We start from the raw sequence: 20,212 nt of genomic DNA, 5'->3' as shown, positions 1-20,212 counted from the left end.
GAAAAGAGGGCATGTAGTATTTCTCTGCACTCTGACAGGTCTGATATGTAGGTAGTAGAAATACTTTAAAAGGAAGCAGACATCCTTTGAAGTTTAGACAAAGGTCTCTGTAGAAAACCTAGACATAATATGATTGTAAATCTAATTATAGTAAGCTGTCTGGAAAGACTTCGTTTCAGTCAATCAGTCCATTTTATTTTGGATTTCATTTTATCAAATACTGCAATGCTTGTTTGTTAGGAGGATCCTAGCATGTAGTGCCTAAAGGGACTTTTTTCTTGAAAGGTGCAGTTTGCTCTTGTTCAGTTTTCTGCCTTAAAGAGTTGAAATCTTTTTTAATTATAAAATTACAAGATCTGATATTGCTGGAATAAGCATTTGGGGGAACAGAATATTACTTGTAGAGAAAACATCATACAGAATTCCATTATTTTGTAAACCACTTTAAGAGACATGCCACACGATTTTAACACGCACATATGCAATGAATATGGAAAAATGGATCCTGAAGCATGTTCTGTCTTCGGTTTGATGAGTATGAATAGCAACAATTGCACTGGTGTAAATTGAATCAAATCAACTTTAAGCCAATATTGCCAAGTGCAAAATGTGCATTAAGAAAGTGTATAAAATCTCTTTTAATGTTTTTTCCCCCATTATTTCCAGAACTATTGCTTTCTGTTCCCTCTAAAAACCTGGGCCCTTCACAACAAAGCCATACCTTTTACCATCTAAGGAGTCTTTCTGCTGTGCCTTTTGCAATCGGATATGTCTGTCACATATTGGCCTCATAAGCCACCAGCGTGCCTGTAGCAAATGTGGATAGAGCCTTCCCAAATCTTCGTTCGCGAAGCCTAGCCATGATGATGATGATGATGAAAATCTCTTTTAATGTTTTTTCCCCCATTATCTCCAGAACTATTGCTTTCTGTTCCCTCTAAAAACCTGGGCCCTTCACGACAAAGCCATACCTTTTACCACTGAGTGAAATGGCAGTTTTCTGGCAATACAGCTAACTCCCAAAGGGAAGGAGCAGGTAGAAAGTGCTGGAAAAAGTAACACCACCAAGGGCTGGTGGAAGAAGAGGTGGATGTCAGGAAACAGAAGAGATGAAAGGACAGGAAAGAGGGAAGGGCCAAGGAAGACTGAGAATCTTGTTCTATAGTGCTGCAGTCTTTTGATGCTCCACCATTGCAGAATGCTTTCCAGTCTGCTTTTTAGGCAGATGTTTTAAATGCATTCTGAAACAGAGGCATATCCTCCTCACCTCTGTGCAACAGGAATTAAAGAGGATTGGTGAGAAAATGGCTACTGCCCCAACAACCTTGAAACCAGAGTTTTCTTTACACAAGTATGTGAAGCACAAAAAACTACAGACCAGGCTTCCTTTGTCACACCACTGGTGTCTCAGTCCTCAACTGGGAGGTTTGGAAAGATCAGAGACAGTCTTCACTCAGTCACTGCTCAGTTTTTTATTTCTGTACAAATATTGCCAAAAAATATTTGAATTTGTGGTAGTTTCTGTGGAAGTCTTAGAGCATGTCTCAGTATTGGAACCAAACAGACATCAGATGTCAGACTGTAAAGTCTTTGGTTATACCTGACCTGACCTAGATATTAAATGGAAGTTTATCAGGGAGGCTAAATACTTTGATATCACGTTAGCTTTTGAATATTTTATAATTCTGGAAATAAATTAAATTGAGTGAAACAGTAGAGAACAAGATTTCATTTTACTTTTCCTAGATTTAAATATCTAAATTAACCTTTTGAGAAGTTTGAAAAATGGAGAGTGTCCACTCTTTCTTTAGGTTGCTCATACTTGGCTTTGAATTCCTCCTGATTCTGAGAATCCCAAAAGTCATCAATGTATCAGGATCACATCCTATTAATTTTTAATCCAGCTGCTGTAAGCTGCTATAATATATATATATATAATGACCAGTCTTCGCGAGCGAAGATTTGGGAAAGGTCATTAACCCTTCGAGCCTGTGTAGTGGATTTTTTAGGTGAGACACAGCGTGCGCTGAACTGAGCCCACCCTTTAATCCTGAGGTTCATCTGCCGGGGCCGAGCGAAACTCGGACAGTGGCAGTGAGGGTCTCAGAACGTAGGTTTGTTTAGAGTGACCTTCTCTTAGATGGATTGCCTTACAGGGCTAACGAGCTCCATCTGCCCAGGGGGCTGGGAATCGAACCCAGGGTGCATCGGTGAGAGTCCTGCACCCTAACCACTAGACCACCAGGGGCCCCTGTAAGCTGCTAACTAGCTTTTAAATTAGGAAACTCTGGACTCTCAATGCCAATTATAGCTAAACAATTTACAATGCTTCAATGTAATTTTCTTTAAATTTTTCCTGAGGCTTTAAGGATATAGTGATTTGCTTGGAGACACAATTAAGAAAGTCTGAAGCAATGTTACCTGTTGTTTTGTGTGTTTCATTTATACACATACACCCATATTTTTATATATTTGTGTCTTATACACACACAGAATCCCATGACTTCTCTTTGAGGTTTCTTATGGTGTTCATTACCACACCTAACAGAATGGTTTTTAAATGCTTTTCTGTATCTAGCTGTTGTCTTTCCTACAAAGTCTAGTGACACAACCAAAACTATGGTGAAAAACTAAACTACATTGTGGGCAACTATATATATATACAAAATCAGTGTTATGCAGCTTAACTATTCCTTCCTGATTTCTGGTTAGATGTTACAACAGTGAAACAGGAATTCAAAATCAACATTTGTAAACCTACTGAGCAGTTACATCGACTTTGTAAATATCTGGCTTGTTCTTTAAATGTGAGTTCCACAGTGAACTTCTCTATTTGCTGGAGATGGTGCGTTTTCCTGACTGTAAGAGAGCCACTAGGTGGGAGTATGTTATCTTAAAAGACGCTTGGTCAGCCCCGGCAGTGGTTATTTTGAAGGAGCTCTGCAACTAAAAAAGGAGTACTACAAGTTCACGTAGGGTAAGAATATTAAACAAGATTAAATGAATGCAAGCTTTAAAGCTGGAAGTTTGTGAATTGTTGCTTACATAAACTTTTGAGAACATATCAATACTCCATCTGTACCCGTACCCTGTCCCAGAGTGCTCACTGTTGCTTGTTGGTGGAGAATGATACGGGGCTAAACTCCTTGGATATTGCCAAATTCATTACTGATTTCCTGTGATGGTGAAAAATTTGGCCCTCATCTATAAGCTCAGGGTGCTCAAAGGTAGTAAAGTTATTAACAGTGTCTGCTTGTCTTTCTGCAGCTCTGGACTGAGAGTCCAGTTTTCCTAAAGATTAATGGGAGTAGTTTTGTTCACAGAAAAAGATCTCAGAAGCCAGCTGAACAGTGCATTGCCTAGACGAGCAAAAAGGTGGCAGAAACAAAAGTGGCAGCGCAAAAGCAACCATCTGTTGGCAGCTGCCTGAATAGATTTGAAAATCTACATTAAAAAAAAAAAGCTGCACAGTTTATGACCTGTAGGATTCTTCAAATCATAATTCTGTGTAATTCTGAGTTCAGTCATCGGGGGCTCATTTCTGAACATCGTTATTAAATTTTCATAGGTACAAGTTTTTGGGGAGGTCAGGGAATTGGTGGGAATACTTCATACTTTCTCTTGCTCTCTATGAAGACAGAAACAAAGCTCCTGTTGCTTTCAGCTGAAAGACACATAACCCAGTGATGCTGTTGTAATTAAGAAGCCTGGAGTACTACTTATTCAATGATAGATCAAATGGGATAAGCTGAGTTTTTTTAAGTAACTTCTCTTACTATTTTTTTAAATTAGGATCAAATGTTTCTTGTATAAATAGACATTTTGCTCACTTCCCATGTTCCCTTCCTACTCAATTATACTGTGAGCTCACAATTAATGTCACAAAGCCACTCTCTTTCCCATAAGAACAGACTATTGTTGCAAGCACAATTTTGTATTTAATTGCAGGATTGAGTCCTGTCTGTTAGAGAGCTTTTAATGCAGAATGAAAAATGCAAACTAGAAATTTACTGAGGGAAAGTAACTTCTGTAACTGGTTTGGGTAGATATTTTCAGTTTGCTTGTAAAAACCTATTTGCAAGTCATAAAAGCCTCACTATAATTTTGAAAAATGTTTCATGACTATGCATCAGCTCTACTGCCTGTGCAATTCTCAATGCTTTAACAGTACTAGTTACTGGAATTGCTCAAAGACATCAGAAATAGAAACGCTCTGTTCCTACTGGAATTTCAGTTAATTGGCCAAGCAGAATTACTGCTTTCTCCGGGCAAGTTTTTGAAAAGACATTATTCCCAGCCTACACCCTGTCTGTCAATACATGATAAAATTGTCTTTCTAAAATAGTTACTTGTGGAGTGGTTACAATGGAGTGATTCTTTCTTAACTACAGTGTGATCAAACATATATGCTGTCAGAAATTGGGAGTAATAACTAAAAGAATACAAGAAGCTGTCTTTACCATGCAGTCATCTGTGCTAAATGGCTGATGTACTGGATGAAGAAATGTTATTTTTACCTATTTGTTAAGGCCATGTCCTAGCTTATTACACATTTGGATTTCCAGAGGAGCTGAGGTTTGTGTACATCCTGAGCTTGATGAAAAACTGAGGAATGGGATGTGGTAACATGACTGTGGATATCACCAGCTTTATCTTCATGTATACTTCAGGATTTGCAGCCTTACACACTTGACAGTCTGAGGTGATTCTCAGCTCTAAATGAGACCTTCAGGCTCCTCTTTCAAAGTCTGGGAAGAGTCAGATACTGTGGAAGGGACTCCTGAGATACTGTCAGAGCTGGAACCTGTGAAAAGTCAACCATGAATAAAACGAAGCTTGGGATGGAATTTGAACAGTCTGGAGTGTATCTGCATGATTCAGATCTCTTGCTTCAGGTGATTTGACAGGACTGCAATACAAGACAGGGTGCTGAGGTTCAGTCTGTTCAGGCTCCAAAAGAGACACAGCTGGGATAGCACGATGCTGAACCAAACAGCCGCCTTCCCCTTGGGCTAAATGCTCTGCTACGTTTTTCACAGCTATGCTGTTTCTGGTTCCGGAGGCAACCAAGTCATCCTTGGCTCCAGGCTGTAGTGCAAATTACACTAAAAGAAGTGGTTGAAACCAGGTGTCTCCCTTCCCTTGAACATTCACTTGGAGCTACCTGTAATCTAGTCTGCACACAGAAGTAGCAAAAGTTACTCTCCTTAATATCTAACTATAATCTTTCCAGTAGGAGTGGGGGAGAGCCCTCATTATGTTCATATTCACATTTCTTCACTTTTGATTAGAAGTAATCACTAACTTTTTATCTACTGTTTAGCAGTAGCAGACCTACTACTCCCTCTGTTTTCCTACAGTACTCAATGGAAATGTGCAGGTAGTTTCTGCAAAACTGCAAGGAAAATGGATGCAAATTTGAGTTAGGTCTCAGATTATGCAGAAGCAGAAGATAAAGTGGCTTGGCAAGTTTAGGAGAGCATGACTCTTCATTTGCATGTATTCTTAACTATATAATATAGTATGCCTCCTTAGCCTCACAGAAAACTCTGGTTTCACAGGCAGAGAAGATGCCTTCTGTGGAGGAACCATGTATTTTATTTATTTGGTATGTCCAGTGCAAGAAACCCACAACCCTATGCAAATATTAACCAAGTCTTGGAGCTGGCCAGAAATCAAAGAGATGATTATTGTTCTGATTATAGAAAAGGGAAAGAATTAAAAAGGAGAGGCTTCAGGCAATAGTTTGGAAGGTACATCAGGTATCTACTTTATCTAAGTGTTTGTTCTAACGAAAACAACAGTGCAGCAAAGCAGCAGACATTTGATCTAACCTGATAGTCTCTCCTTTATTTCTGCCTGAAAGTTTTCTGAATGACTGCAGTTTGTGTTGTCTCAAAGTCAGAAATGGCCCGATCTTAACAGTTCCTGACTACGTCTATGGATCTGGTTCGCATTCGGAACCTCACTGGGGCCCGTAGGCCATGAGAAGTGACACCCTTCTTGGAGGGAGCAAATACACAGAGCCCAAACAAAGCCTGTTCTCTAAATGGCCAGAGAGCTATTTTCTTCTAACTCAAAGTCATGGGTGTTGCCTGACTTGATTAAAAAAAAATAAATTCAATAATCACTGTCCTAACTATGAGATTAAAAATAGAAAAGGTGAAGAGTAGCCACATCATAGCCTTGTCCAAAGTCTAGTAAACTCCTGCAGGATGGACTGAGAAGGTCCTATGAAGAGGTCTCCCAAATCCCCAGAAATGCTCTAACCACCACATTTTTGCACTCTTTATAAAATGGCACTGCTGTTTCCATTTGAAGTGCTGCTCAGTCAGGAAGGGGCTCGAGTTTTTGGGTAACAAATGGGGACATCTACCTTAAAATTCTGACCAGCCTAATCAGCTAAACGAGGTCACAGAATAGGTTTGAACATTTGTACCTGTGCATCCATGTTTGCAGGGATGCTGTTTGCATGATGCCAGTTGCAGCCTCTGGTAACTAGTGCTCTCTTGGCACATGCCTTGAGTCAAGGCAGGGCAGGGAGTGCTACTAATAACCACCAGAGGTAAAGCTACCCTGCAGCAGTGAGGTAGTTCAGCTATACAGACATGAGTCACAGGGCACCACCACAGAGTCAGAAGATGGACCACAGCCCATTCTATTTACTAGGTTAGATTACAGCCTGTGGCACACTTCTCAATTTATGAGAAGACAAGTTAATCCTTTTATGTCTGTGGTAACATGCAAGCCTCCTAAATCCAAATGGGGACAGGAGAGCAGACACATCCCTGTGCCCTGCATATCCAACTAAGTAGCATTTGGGTCTTCAGTCACACACCTCTGCATTCACTGACTGGTCCTTCACCACATGTACTGGGTTGACTCTGGCTGGACACCAGGTACCCACTAAAGCCACTCTCTCCCTCCCCTCTGCAACTGGACAGAGGAGAGCAAAAAAGTGAAGGATTCACAAGTTAAGAGCTGGGAGAGGTCACTTACTGATCACCATCAAGGGTAAAAGAGACTCAAAGTGGGGATATTAACTGGATTTATTACAAATGGGATCAGAGCAAAAGAGCGAGAAGTAAAATAATCTTAAAAACACCTTCCCCCCACCTCTCCTTCCTTCCAAACTCTACCTCCTCCCCCACAGCGGTGCAGGGAGACAGGGAATGGGGGTTATGGTCAGTTTTTGTTTCTACCGCTGATCAGGGAGAGGAGTCCTTTCCCTGCTCCTCTGGGGTCCCTCCTGCGTGAGTCCATCCCTTGGGCAGCAGCTCTTCCCAAACTGCTGTCCCGTGGGTCACTCCTCCATGGGGTGCAGTCCTTCACAAGTGAGCTGTACCGACATGGGTCCCCCACAGGGGCCACGAGTCCTACCTGGGAAAAACCTGCTCCAGCGTGGGCTTCCCTCTCCACAGGCTGCAGGTTCCCAGCAGGACCCTGCTCCATCATGGACCTCCCATGGGGTCACAGCCTCCTTCAGATATCCACCTGCTTCAGCATGGGCTCCTCCATGGGCTGTAGGGGGTCTCTGCACCCCGATGGTCCTCCATGGGCTGCAGGGGCACAGCTGCTCCACCATGGTCTGCACCACGGGCTGCAGGGCCTCAGCTCTGGCGCCTGGAGCACCTCCTGCCCCTCCTTCTGCACTCACCTTGGTGTCCACATAGTTGTTCACTTATTCTCACTCCACTCTTTCCTGGATGGAATTTTCTCTGAGCAATAACTGTCTGTTCTTAAATATGTTATCACAGAGGCGTTACTATCACTCCTGATTGGCTCGGCCTTGGCCAGCAGCAGGAAGTCCATCCTGGAGCTGGCTGGTATTGGCTCCACCAGGCAGGGGAAGCTTCTAGCAGCTTCTAACAGAAGCCACCCCTATGGCCCCTCTGCTACCAAACCTAGACACAGAAACCCACTACACCACACTTAATATACCCTGCCCTTGCAAGTAAAATAAACCTATGCTGTCTGCCTCCCATACTTCCACTGCTTTGTTCAGACCAAGCATCTACTTGTAGGTGTTGTGATGTAGTTGTAGGAGACTATGCAGCTGATTTGTTCCAAATCGCATGACCACAGAGCATCCACTGACTGTTTTCCAGTTCACAGATACACTATACAGAAGAAGCAACTACTGAAACAAAGCCACAGCGCTAAGTGAAGTTCCCTTGTAAATGAGGAAAGCTACAGAACATCTAAGGGAAGTTTTCTACCCTGTGAGACACGGAAACAGTAAACCTAAATCCCCAGTTTTGTGACAGACAGAACTGTGGTACTGCAATCTATGTAATTCTGATTTAAACTACCTAAAGATCTCACCACTTGCCCCCCTTCTCCCACAGTATCTGAGCACTCGGGACCACATCCTAAATGTTCTCTTGACTTCAGAAGTGAAGCTAAATCATAGAACATATAAGAATAATTTTTTAGGAAATTATGCCAAAATAGCCTCAAATCCTTTTTATGATCTATTTCTATAGCAGAGGAGATTGTTTATTCTACTAGCACAGTGCTCTGAAAGATTTCTGTAAGGCTGACAGAAGACTGCCATGCACTACAGCAAAGAGCCCCAAAACTACTTAGCTTTTATATCTTCACTTCCCATCAGTAAGCCCATTCACGGCAGTTAAGTACTCGGATGAATCAGGTCCGAAAAAGCATAGTGAGCAAATGGCTCCTAGAGTCACCCGAGGTGACTAAAAAACTTTTTTTTAAATTTCTGTGGATAAAGGAGATGCCAACTAATGACTGCCTAACACAGTTCTGTATCATTCAGTGATGTGTGACGCTTTATTTAATGTGAGAACATGCAATAAATAATACAGCACCATATCATTTCTAGAGATCACAGTTATGATGTTTCTTCTTGCTGCAGTTTGCTTTCTAAAACCTGTCTGGATGATGTCAAGTCACACAGCAGTTTAATTCCCTGTTCCCCACCCCCTCAGACTTTAACAAGTATTGCTATGATTTTGTTTTCATTAAAAGCCTCAATGGCATTTATATGTAGCATTCTCCTTCAGCACAGGAGGATGGAAAGGTGAAATCAAGCAGCAGATGATTGTTCACCAAAATATGAGTAATCATTTATGTTCCAAGCTAAAATAAATGCAAATAGAAAAAGAGAAAGCACACTGTTCTAATGCCTTCATTTAGCAACTTACTTTTTTTTTTCTTTTAAAAACAAGTTTTGTAAAAACATTTTGAGCCTTGTGAATGCTCACTTTGTTTTTGTTTTCTTTGGAAAGCCTGAAGTGAGACATCTATCCTTTAAACTGCATGTCTTCGCTACTTGCCTTTCCCAGTGGCACAAGGGTGATGGTTATACTCCTCCATTACGTATTCTGGTTTAACCACACAGCTTGTCAAAACAGCCCCACCACTAAAATGAGCTGCAGCTCTAGATTTACACTTCCCATCGTCATCACTTACAGTTACCAATGAACAATTTCACGTCTAATCGCACACATTTCCCCAACAGCTGAACTACTTCACAGTTTTCTGTGTTTTTATTATAACTGGCCCCTTCATTTCAATTGCATCACAGTTGAGCTCAAGTCTGAAATGCAATGCTCCAGCTAGGGCAAGTGCTTATTTTTACTCAAGTAATTACAGAAAAAAGTTGATACTGACATTTACCAAAATATTTCAGAGCACAACCACCACCCACTGAGCTGGACAGGACAATTCATGCCTGCTAGTCTTGTTTTTCCCCTCAGAATATGACTGATTTGACTCATGCCTGACTTTAACAAAATTTCCAGATCTTTGCTAGAATTATAGTTGGTAGGAAAAATGCCTAAACATGCAGCTGAATTTCTGTTCCTATGCCCACATTATTATTTGTCTTTGATGAAAGGATACCGCGAGACATTCTAGACTATTTCATAGCATTTCATAAGTTTAAAACTTTACACGTTGAAGGAACATTCTCTATTATACAGCTGTAAGCCTGCAAGGAACTGCTTTCATTTATTTCATAGACACCTATGAAAATCCCAATTTAGTCACTCTGGATGATTTTTGCTCAACAGCATTAGCAGTGGAGGAGCACTGGTCCTTTGATACTGAAGCTAGAGCAGGAACATTTCTCTGCCTTCCAACAGTCCCACTTGTAGTTTGGTTACTGGTCATGACCCCGTTGTTTATTGTATATGTAAATCGTAAGAATTACTGGAATTTTTATAAATCCCAATTAAATAAAGGGTAAAGAAAAGCCCACCTGTAATCAGACACCATGTAACTGCATGTTAATGGCCTGTTCAGTGCCCTACTGGGATATCTTACAGTAATGCTACAGCCCTATACTAAATATCAAGAGGCTAGTAGACTTTGTAACTGAATAAAATCTATTTATATAATTACAGTAATGACTACAGTTCATACCTTATGCACAGCAAGTAAAAAAACCCAACAAACTAGAGTTTATGTAAATATCACTAATGCACACTATGAAAAAGTAATTCCTGTTAATTAAAAAACACCTCAATTTCAAAAGTTTACCAGAAACAGTTACACTGAGCATTGTAATCTTTGAAAGCAGAACAGAAGTTGTTTACAAGGATCCAGCAGTAATTGATATCCAGCTGCTTGGAGCTGGGCTGCAGATTGAATGTGTACTGAAAGCTGGGCTGAAATCCCCTCTCACTTGATGGCAGCAGCAGTCATGCTGCTGTTTCCTACGAGCTGGAATTTCACCCCAATCTTTACATTCTTTGTCACTTATAGTGAAGCAGCCAGAAGACAATGATTAGAGAGTAGCCAAGTAGACTCACAGTTCAAAAATATAATCTTCAAGCATCTGTAAGGTCTAGGGGAAGGAGGAAGGGGTTTATAGCACAGTTAAAGTGAGTCTCTGTAAAAATTTGGGAAGTGGCCATTTCAGTAACAGAGCTGATAACAGGACACTGCACACCACTTAGAGAAACAAGTATATCTGAAGTTCAGTCCTTGGTCAAGACACCGTCGTATTGGCTCTTGACAAGAAAGGAAGGCAAGCACAGTGTGTGAACAAGTAAGTGCATGTATGCACACAAGACATTCCAGGAGCTGAACAATTTCTCTGCATACATAAAAGACCTTACTGAGAAAAAAAAATAGCAAAGGTTTTTGGCATTTAAACAATTGGCTACATGAACTTGATTTCAAATCCAACTTTACACATTCTTGATAAACCAAAAAGCCACAACACTGAAGATGAAACATTTTTAGCACCATCTGTTGGCTTGCAAGTGAATACTTACTCACAAGAAATTAGTATAGAAAGACACGTTATCTTTTACTGAGAAGCATCTTGTTTTAAGGCAATATACAAAATCACAATATAGCCACCACAGAAACTGCTCCGATAATCCCTGATACTTCATGGCACTCACACAGGTTCCACTGCTGAGGGAAGGCAGGAATTAAATTGGTGTCTGTCCTCCTCCTCACTGCCATGTTTTCTGGAACACTGGGAATGTCCAACATCTGTAGGTCACTAGCTGTCATATGGCAAGACAGTTTCTTCCTGTATCTCCTAAATCCCTCTGTCGCCATTTATATTAGCCGCACTAGCCACTATCAGCAGCAAGGAAATTGGCAAGGAGTTGCCATATTTCCTTACCACTAACCCAATTAAAAAGTTGTTCAATACTGTAGCAAGCATTTACACAATTAATACAACTGACAGATTTGTGAACATTTCTCAGAAGGGAAATTACTTTAGCCAGTCTAGCCAGATGTGCTCCTGCAGCACAGAGGTTGGTTTTCCTTCTTTGCTATCAAAAAGAGTCAGTTTACTCACTTGCATTTCCACTAAAGAGTATTTTAAGAATGGACACAGTAATTTCTGAATATATACTATATTTATAAAAGAAAGAGGTAAGCAGCTTGTTTCCCATTTCCATCACTTTGTGGAACTCCATCATCCATTTTTGTTAATAGTTATGGCACCCAGGTATGCAGCTAAGAAATTGAAGAATCTGAAGGATGTAGTCAGAATCACTTATTGCTAAAGACAAGGAACAGAACTGCATTGCAAACCTACTTTTTTCAACGATTTAAAGGTGTGTTAAAATATACCAAGATTTTCAGGAAATCTGTTACTTGGCTTACACAGTAAGCTATGCCTTGTGCACTGTGTTCTAGACAGAGTTGTATTTTAAAATGGTGCACAAGGTTAAGAAACTTTACACGACATCGATGAGTAATCTGTGCTTTCATAAATACAGTAGTATACATCCTATATACAGATGCCAGTTGCACGCCTCCAGGAAGGCTGTCAGCCAGCCATCCACAGGAAGAAGGGAATAAAGATAGTGGGGAGCGTGGTGGAGGGTGCCAAACCTAGGCAGACTATTGACGCTAGTCCCACAAGCACTGACGCGAGCACGCTCCTCTGGTCCCGAATAATCATCTTCACAGTCTCACAGAACTGGAAAAAAAAAAAAAAAAAAAAGGGCAAAAGATGAGAGTTGAAGAGGAAAGCTTTGGCTGGAGAGCTGGCGATGCCCACTCCCTCGGGACAGACCAGCGGCTGCTGTCCCAAGTCTCACACGGGCTCTCCAGAGCCCAGCACGAGGGCTGGCACCGCATCACCCCCAGCATCAGCCCCAGTGCTGCCTGCGGCTCGGGCTGAAGCCAGTAGTTTCGGAGCATTTTAAAAGAGTACTAATCGAACTACGAATTCAGCTTCGCTCTCCTCGCCGCTCGAAGGCGGCGGGGCCCGGCTCCGCACCGCCCCGGGCAGCTCCGCGCCGGCGGCACTGCCGGCCGCGGGCACAGCGGCGTCAGCTCCGGGCGGGGAACCCCCGCCCCGGGGCCGCGGCTGACCCAGTTTCGGGGAACGGCAGGAAGGGCAGCACCGCCCCCCGCCTGTCCCGGCCGCCCCGCGGGCCAGGCCGTACCTTGTCGGTCTGAAAGCTGACCGGGGCTCCGTATCGGCAGTAGGTGACGAAGTGCTCGCAGTTGTTCCAGAGCAGGCTGTAGGCCGTGGTGCCCATCAGCTTCTCCGCCCGGCGCGCCGCCTCCTCGCTGCCCAGCACCTGGTCCTCGAAGAGCCGGTCCATGTGGTTGACCAGGATGCTGCCGCCGTAGGCGAAGTTCTCCACCGTGTCCACGCGGACGCTGGCCGTCCTGGCGATGACGCCCAGGATAAGCCGCTTGTTGGTCACCACCTGCTGGATCTGCCGGAGGTCGTCGGTGAAGGAGGGCAGGATGTCGGGCATCAAGTGGGCGACGCGGTTCTCGCCCAGGTAGATGCCGAAGTGAATAAAGAGGGTGCGAGGCACCTCCAGAAGGTCTCCCCGTTTGAAGCAGCTGGTGTCGTAGTCGCCGGGGGGCGGTGGCGTTGTCTCCCCGCCGGAGCCCGCGAGGAAGGGCCGGACGTGGACGAGGAGCATCATAAGCTTCTCCAGCAGCAGCGAGGCTGCCTGCTGCACCGGGTTCTTCATGGTCGGCCGGCAAAGCCCTCGGCGCCCGGCTCCGCTTTTCTAGGCTCCCGGTGGGGCGGGGCAGGCACCGGGGCCGGCCCACCGGCTGAGCGGCGTGCGGGGACCGCCTGCCCCGGACCGGCTGGGCTTTATTGGGGAGCGCGGCGGGCCCCCGAGCCGACCCACTGTCCCCCGGCCTGTCCGCGGCGACGCCACAGTGCCCACAGCCCGCACTCCGGGGCCGGGAGCCACCCTCACCTCCCGCCCCGCCTTCCCTCGGCGCTGCCCAGGTAGAAGTGCAAGGAAAAGTGCGTTGGAAGCCCTTCTCCCGCCCTAGGGAGAGCAGGGAACAGAGAGCCCCGCCCGGGGCCGCAGTTGCTTCGTTCACCTTCCCCCTCCCGTGGGACCCCAGGGGCTCCGGGGGCCGCCCCGGCAGCCGCGGGGTCCAAGCGGCACCCAGTGGGATCGGGGCGGGCGGGCTGGCACAGTGCTCACAGGGGGGCGGGAGAAGGGAGCCGAGCGTCTTTCTTCCTGGAAAGAAAACAGGTCTCCGAGGGAGAGCGGGAAGTCACATTTATAAATTAACTTGCCCGAAGGGTCCGCCAGCTAAAAAAGAGTGGGAATCGGCGGAGCGGCATTCCCGTCCGCTCAGTTTCATGCTAATCCGTTATGCAAATGGCCAAATCCTGGCAACGGAGCCCACAAAAGAGCAGCCCTGTCAGGTCAACAATGCCGCCCCGGACGAGGCTCGGAACTTTCAGTAGCCAGCAGGTTCCCGCCCCCTCGGGGACGGCGGGATGATGGATGGGACAGGCATTCATCTTACCTGGAAGATGACAGGGCCCGAAGAGTGGCAGAGGAGGGGGCCGCCCCCCCCCGCCGCCGTGGTTGCAGCCTTTCCCCGAGTCCCCGCCGCCGGGACCTTTGTTCGTGTCGCAGCCGCTCCTGCCCCGCTCCAGCCGCTCCGGCTGCAGGGGGGAGCTTTCGCCTCCGTGAGAAACGCGGAGCGGGCGCAAGAGTGAGGGGATATGCGTGTGAGAATGCTAGAAAAGTTTGTTGGAGCATCTTCCCTTAAACTCAGGAAAACATGGCAAACACGAGATGCCAAGTGGGAAACAGGGAAGCGAGATCTGCTGGTGTGCAACAGCTTGGCGGCTCTCCACAGGAAAACTGCCTTTGAACAGTAGGTTATTTTTCTCTCCTCCGTCACTTTAAATCCGAGAGCCTGTGGATCACTAATGAGATCCCTAGACCACCCTCGAGCTGTAGAACCCCTTTGGTCACACCACAAAAAAAAAAAAAAAAAAAAAAAAAAAAAAAAAAAAAAAAAAAAAAAAAAAAAAAAAAAAAAAAAAGTTCACCATTCCTTTTTCTTTCCATTAGCAAATGGCTCTGGTATGACTAGGAAGGCAAAGGGGATGCAAAGTACTCATCAGGCAAGAGCCTTCTACCACCATAGATACAGAACCAAGGTTCAGGATCTTATGCCCAGGAAAGGTGAAACTTATCAATGACCCAACCCAAGTTTTTCACTTCCTTGGTGAAGAAAATATTTCAGGGGAGTGGGTTACCTCACTGCTTGTCAACCAAATGATGGCTGGTGCTTTCCCATTTCCTCCTGCTTGAAGCAGAGAGCAGCTTCCTGGGAAACTGAATATAATCCTCACCTTGCTTCATCTGCAAAGAGGGAGGCCCACCATAACCTCTTGTTCCATTGCTGATTACATGCCAGAGCCCCAGCACTACTTAACAGAGTGATCAGGCATTTGGGATTTTGTCTGGAGAGTCTCAGCCAAATTTTTACGCAACAGAGGCTTACCCTTCTCAAGCCCCCGACTTCACTTACAAAAGAGAAAATACCTTATAGATGTGGCTTACGATGCTGGCAGGAACCCTGTGGATTAGCCACAAGCCACACACAATTATATAAATTAAACCAGTGTACTTGCAAATTCAGATGTTTAAATATATTTGGAAGGTTTGCTACTAGTAAATAAAAACAGGGGGAGGAGGGGGAAACTACTAATTTTTAACTAGTGCATTATTTTTAAGGGACAGGGGAAAAGAAAAAATGCCTCATCCTGATGAAGGGTCTCACCTGTTGGTGATAGTCACAGCAGCTGGTCCAGAGCTGGAGCAGTGTGCCACAGAAGGTTGTCAAACATTCCATAGAACGTCTGGGCACAGAAAGGTTCCTGTCTCCCTCCTGGGAGGATGTGCACTATTCCTGCCCTGTGCTGCCATCTCAAGATTCCCCCTCTCCCCCAAAGCTGTCTAGGGAGCATCTGGATGGTCTTTGTTGAAACAGGCGCTAGAGATGCTTCAGTCCTACAGTTCAGAATTCTTTCCCCTGCCCAAAGAAGGTAGAGAAATTCAACTAAACTCCCTGGCAGATACAGACATTTCCCAATGGGATCTTTCTCTTGGAGGCATCCTTTGTTTGCTTTCTTCACGCTAGTTAGCTTTAATCCCAAAATCACCAGGGTCCATTTCAGGTAAATCCGTAAAGGAAACCAGGATGAAATCGAAGAAGAGGAATTGCCACAAGAAGACTCAAAGTCTTCCTGCATGGGAGGGTTTCAAAGTTTTAAGGTGAAAGGTGTTACATTTATGCAGTGTAATTTCCTAGTACCTAAAGGCACTAGCGAGTCTCCTCTCTTCCTCACCCCCCCAACCCCTCGGTCAGTCCCAAGCCTGGAAACCCCAATGAACAAGCCCAAAAGGCATTACAGAGCAGACAGGTCTGTGGAATGGGTTGCAGCAAGTGAAATCCATCCACATAATGCTTTGCCACTACCTTGTAACTGTTGTGAGCATTACTGTGTGCAAAGCATTTAATACAATACAAAGTAATTTCTGAATTAAACCAGATTCTTGCAAAGCAACTTGCAATCCAACATTTTCTCCTTTCAAACCCAAGGGGCTACACTCCTATTACTGCCAAATTTCCATAATGTAAACTGAAATTTAAAAGGTATACTTACCATTATTTTTCATCTGCTCTGAAGTAGGAAAAAAACCATTTATTTTAGTAGAAAAATGGCTCAATGGGAGATGGCAAAACTAAAAACACACATTGTGCATCAAACACTAGCACATCCTCTTGGGTGACCTTTGAATAATAGCTTTTGTACCTATAATACACAAATTTAAGTGGAAAAAACACTGGGGAATATTAAATATAAATCAGCAAACACTGAGAAAGTATTTGTTTGGACTGTTAACTGCTATGGAACAATTTAATGATAAAACCCATGCTTTAGTCTCAACAGTTAGGGTGAGATGCAGTAAGAAAACTGCAAGAGGTAAGAGAATGCAGCCTTTGTTCAGTAGTGCAGATGAGCCACGGCACAAAAACTTCTTAGGTAAGAAGTGTGAGCCAGTTTCCATTACACTGAAACTCCTGCATTACAAGGAACCTTATTTTATGCACTCGGCATTACTATTTCCATCGTGCCCTCACAGCTAACACAGTAGGGAAAAAGCAGGAAAGGCAGGCAATTGGAAAGGTTAAGTTCTTGCTTATATGAGGAACAGACCTGGTTTAACAAGCAGGCAAAATGAATTTTTTAGCTGACTTAAGTTAAACCAATGCTGGTTGCAAACATGCTCACCATTTGACATTTTACCAACCATTTCTCCATTACTCAAGTTTTACTGTAGATTAAGAAACAAATGCAGCTTTCATGTCTTTTGGGACAGCTGAAACAAGTATAGTTTCATGAATTCAAACCACCTTAAGGTATTCAAGGAGAATAAAATCTTTGGATAGAGGTTTTTGGAAGATATAATTTGCAAGAAAATTATCTGAAAAGCAATGCCACTTGGTTTAAGCTGGTGTACTGAAAGAAGGAATGGACAGAAAACATGTTTGTGAAGGATGGTTTCACAGCATCCAAAAGGGCTATTCCAGAGATATAAAATAACGCCTTTGTATTCCCATATCCAACCCATTTGAACACTGTACCATTCTTTTCAGCAAATTACAGCTTCCATTGTAGAGTTATAAGTAACCAGGTCTCTAGAAAACAGTATCATTTACCTTTCTACTTTTTGTATTTAACAAAGACTAGGGACAGAACAGACAAAATCTGAACAAAGAAGGAAACCGGCAAGACAATGCATGAAATTGCAGGCAAGTGAAACAATCCCAAACAAAGAACCTTTGAGCTAAGTATCACTCTCTTCCTGTAGAAGATAAATGACTAAAACAAATTTATACTTTATAAATATTCATTTTTATTCAGAAACTTATTGCATACACATTTCCACAGTCACTTAAGCAGCATATTGAGTGAATAATTACTGTAGCGTTTTTATCCTTGTAGGTTTGTTACTGAGGCCTATCACTTTTGTTTTATTTTCCTCTTAATAGGCTTCCAAATTATTAACAAGAGTCTTCTAACAAACAGTGACTGTAAACATAATAAAACCTGCATGCCATTTTCCCTTTGAAGTTATTAACTTGGATATTTTTCTGCAATGAAGTAATGACTCATTTTTTACAACCTCACTGAACCATGCTGTAAACATGGATAGTACTTATAACTTGCTCAGAGGATAATGTATTTAGATGGATAAAGCATTCACTTATGATACCTTCAACTCAAATGAACAAAACTACAGAAAAGGTGGGAATGACTCATTGCCTAGTCCTGCTTAGCAAGCAGGAGGCTAGGAAATCAGTAACAGTAATAGCACAGACGGAGCTTTAGGAACAACTAACAGATAGTTTAGGTGACAATTAAGAAATACTTACTTTTATAAGTTTTGTCTGGTAGTAGTAATGTCTCATTTTGTTAGCACTAAACAATACAATTTCCCCCCAAAAACCAGAAAGATTAATTTCTGATTATAAAATGGCTGAACATGCGGAGTAATATTTTTATGGCTTCGGCAGAGAAAATACAGTTATCAGAACTTCCACCTTGATATTGTCCCAGAAGTATAATACAGATTTTTGAGCCTCTTCTAAATCAGGTGAAGAAGTTTAGAAGTATCCTAATTTGAATATGCTAGTCATATTGTGCAGGAAGATGGGCAGGTGATAACTGGGAGTCAGAAGAGAGACAGAGTACACTGCATTCAACATGGTATTCCTTTCACAGCAGAAAACAGACTTTTCTGTGGGAAGCGCAACACAAACAACAGTCAAGTGAACTTAATCCAGGCATGACTGCTGCACAAAAGGAGGACTTAACAGCCCTGAAACAAAACCAGGTATCCATCCACCCCCTGGCCCCCCCTTCCACCCTGCCAGGACTGCACCATCTGGCCCCCCTTGCTCCCTACCAGGACTGCACCATCCCAAGGAGGAGCAAGCAGGCAGACTCCCCTTTCCTCACGTTCAAATTTATTACCACGCCAAGATCTGTGATTTCAAAGTCAGTGCTTTCAACCGAGGGACTGATTAGTAAGAGATATTGGAAAATGTAATAATGAAGTCTGTCATTAATCAGACAAAGTGCTGGAAGTTTGGTGGATCACCACCAAAGGTCAGCATTTACAACCAGTCACTGTATAACAGTACCAATTATTACTTTTCTTTATTGCCTAACAGAGAAAGCTGTTCTCCAGTACCAGACAGTGCTGACTTCACAGCAATGCACAGCAGGTTACCCAGCCTCACTCTGTGCACAGGACAAACACAGCTGACAGGACAGTAGTCCATTAAATTTTCAAATAAAGACTGAGAAAAGGAAAAGAGAGATGGACTGAGCAGGAGGTAATTTTCATCCTGGGATAAAGATTATCTTGTCTTATAATTAAATGTTATGTTGCAATTTGATTAATTCTATTTTTCAGGAAATAAATTAATTCTTCATCCAATGTATTATCTAGATAGGAAATGTTATCAGTCACAGACAAAGCTATTAGTCTGGTATTACTCAAAACATATGCTAATCTGTGCCATATAGCTAAGCCTCTGAGAGATAACTGTCACAAATTTCTACTCTTTGACTTTAAAAAAAATCTCACTCAAGAAGCCAGTTCTTGTTTATAATGTTTTTATACCACTCAGTGTTAAAAGCATGTATATTAAACACCTGTTACTCTATCAGTGATTTTAAATCAGGAACATTTTTAATCTGGAAATCCAACAGCATCTGTCCAAGTGCTTTACCCTGTAAGAAAAAGAACCAAACCAACATGTCATTTTACTATCTAAATATACCACCTTTCTAAATTAAGTTTTTTAGAAGTGGTTCAATACAGTATTTTTCCTGTAATCGGTGAAAATTCAGTACATTTGGGAAGTTTTTTTTTAGTATTTCTTTCTACACACACATACACACATATATATATGTATTTAATTTTGGGTGAGTTTTATCAAGCCTAAGTATGTACGGTATCCCAAGTTATATTTACCTTTTTCATTTATTTGACTTTCTTACTTGTGAATCAGTACAATTAAGTACGGAAAACTATACAGTTGAGTTTTCAAGCATCTAAACATGAACAGATGGAACAGTTTCTTCAGTTTATTTGGTACCTAGTGCTAAAATACTTATTTGGGGTTCAGTTCTACTATCCAATTCATATATAGCATCACCTTATTTTTTGAGCAGTCTTCTTGACTATGCTGAGATTATTTGTACACATAAGCATTTCTGAGCCTATGGCAGCTGTGCTGTATCCATAGCACTGCTACATTAAAGGATCTCATCTTCAGGATTAGAGGTTTCAAATATTTAATACTCAAACTGTACTCTTAGAAAGTGTTACTTTCAGGTTCACATAATGTCATCAACACAAAAGAACTTCTATCTGTCTGTTTTTCATATTTATATTAT

At 42.9% G+C, this 20,212-nt stretch overlaps 2 protein-coding genes across 2 annotated transcripts in view; both read right to left on the bottom strand.

Annotated features, from left to right (window-relative positions):
- Positions 1-7,795: 7,795 nt before the first annotated feature.
- On the bottom strand, positions 7,796-13,491 carry LRAT (lecithin retinol acyltransferase (phosphatidylcholine--retinol O-acyltransferase)). The gene is made up of 2 exons (XM_017805764.1): positions 12,894-13,491; positions 7,796-12,421 (listed from the first exon to the last, which is right to left on the bottom strand). The coding sequence occupies exons 1-2, from the start codon at positions 13,437-13,439 to the stop codon at positions 12,269-12,271; spliced, it is 699 nt and encodes a 232-aa protein (XP_017661253.1). The 5' UTR covers positions 13,440-13,491; the 3' UTR covers positions 7,796-12,268.
- Positions 13,492-17,637: 4,146 nt separating this feature from the next.
- Positions 17,638-20,212, bottom strand: part of LOC108492924 — a 63,769-nt gene continuing 61,194 nt past the window's right edge. Inside the window, exon 21 of the mRNA XM_017805782.1 lies at positions 17,638-19,543. Coding sequence (XP_017661271.1) covers positions 19,469-19,543 — 75 coding nt within the window. The 3' untranslated portion in view covers positions 17,638-19,468. The remainder of the gene's footprint in view (positions 19,544-20,212) is intronic.

This window comes from Lepidothrix coronata, unplaced genomic scaffold (assembly GCF_001604755.1).
Source record: "Lepidothrix coronata isolate B3197 unplaced genomic scaffold, Lepidothrix_coronata-1.0 Scaffold13, whole genome shotgun sequence".
Taxonomy (NCBI): domain Eukaryota; kingdom Metazoa; phylum Chordata; class Aves; order Passeriformes; family Pipridae; genus Lepidothrix; species Lepidothrix coronata.
This window is presented reverse-complemented; position numbering and strand designations above follow the sequence as displayed.

Coding starts and splice junctions, on each gene's coding strand:
- LRAT (XM_017805764.1), bottom strand. CDS start 13,439: ATGAAGAACCCGGTGCAGCAGGCAGCCTCGCTGCTGCTGGAGAAGCTT. Junction 12,422..12,893: donor TCAGCTTTCAGACCGACAAG/GTACGGCCTGGC, acceptor TTTTTTTTCCAG/TTCTGTGAGACTGTGAAGAT.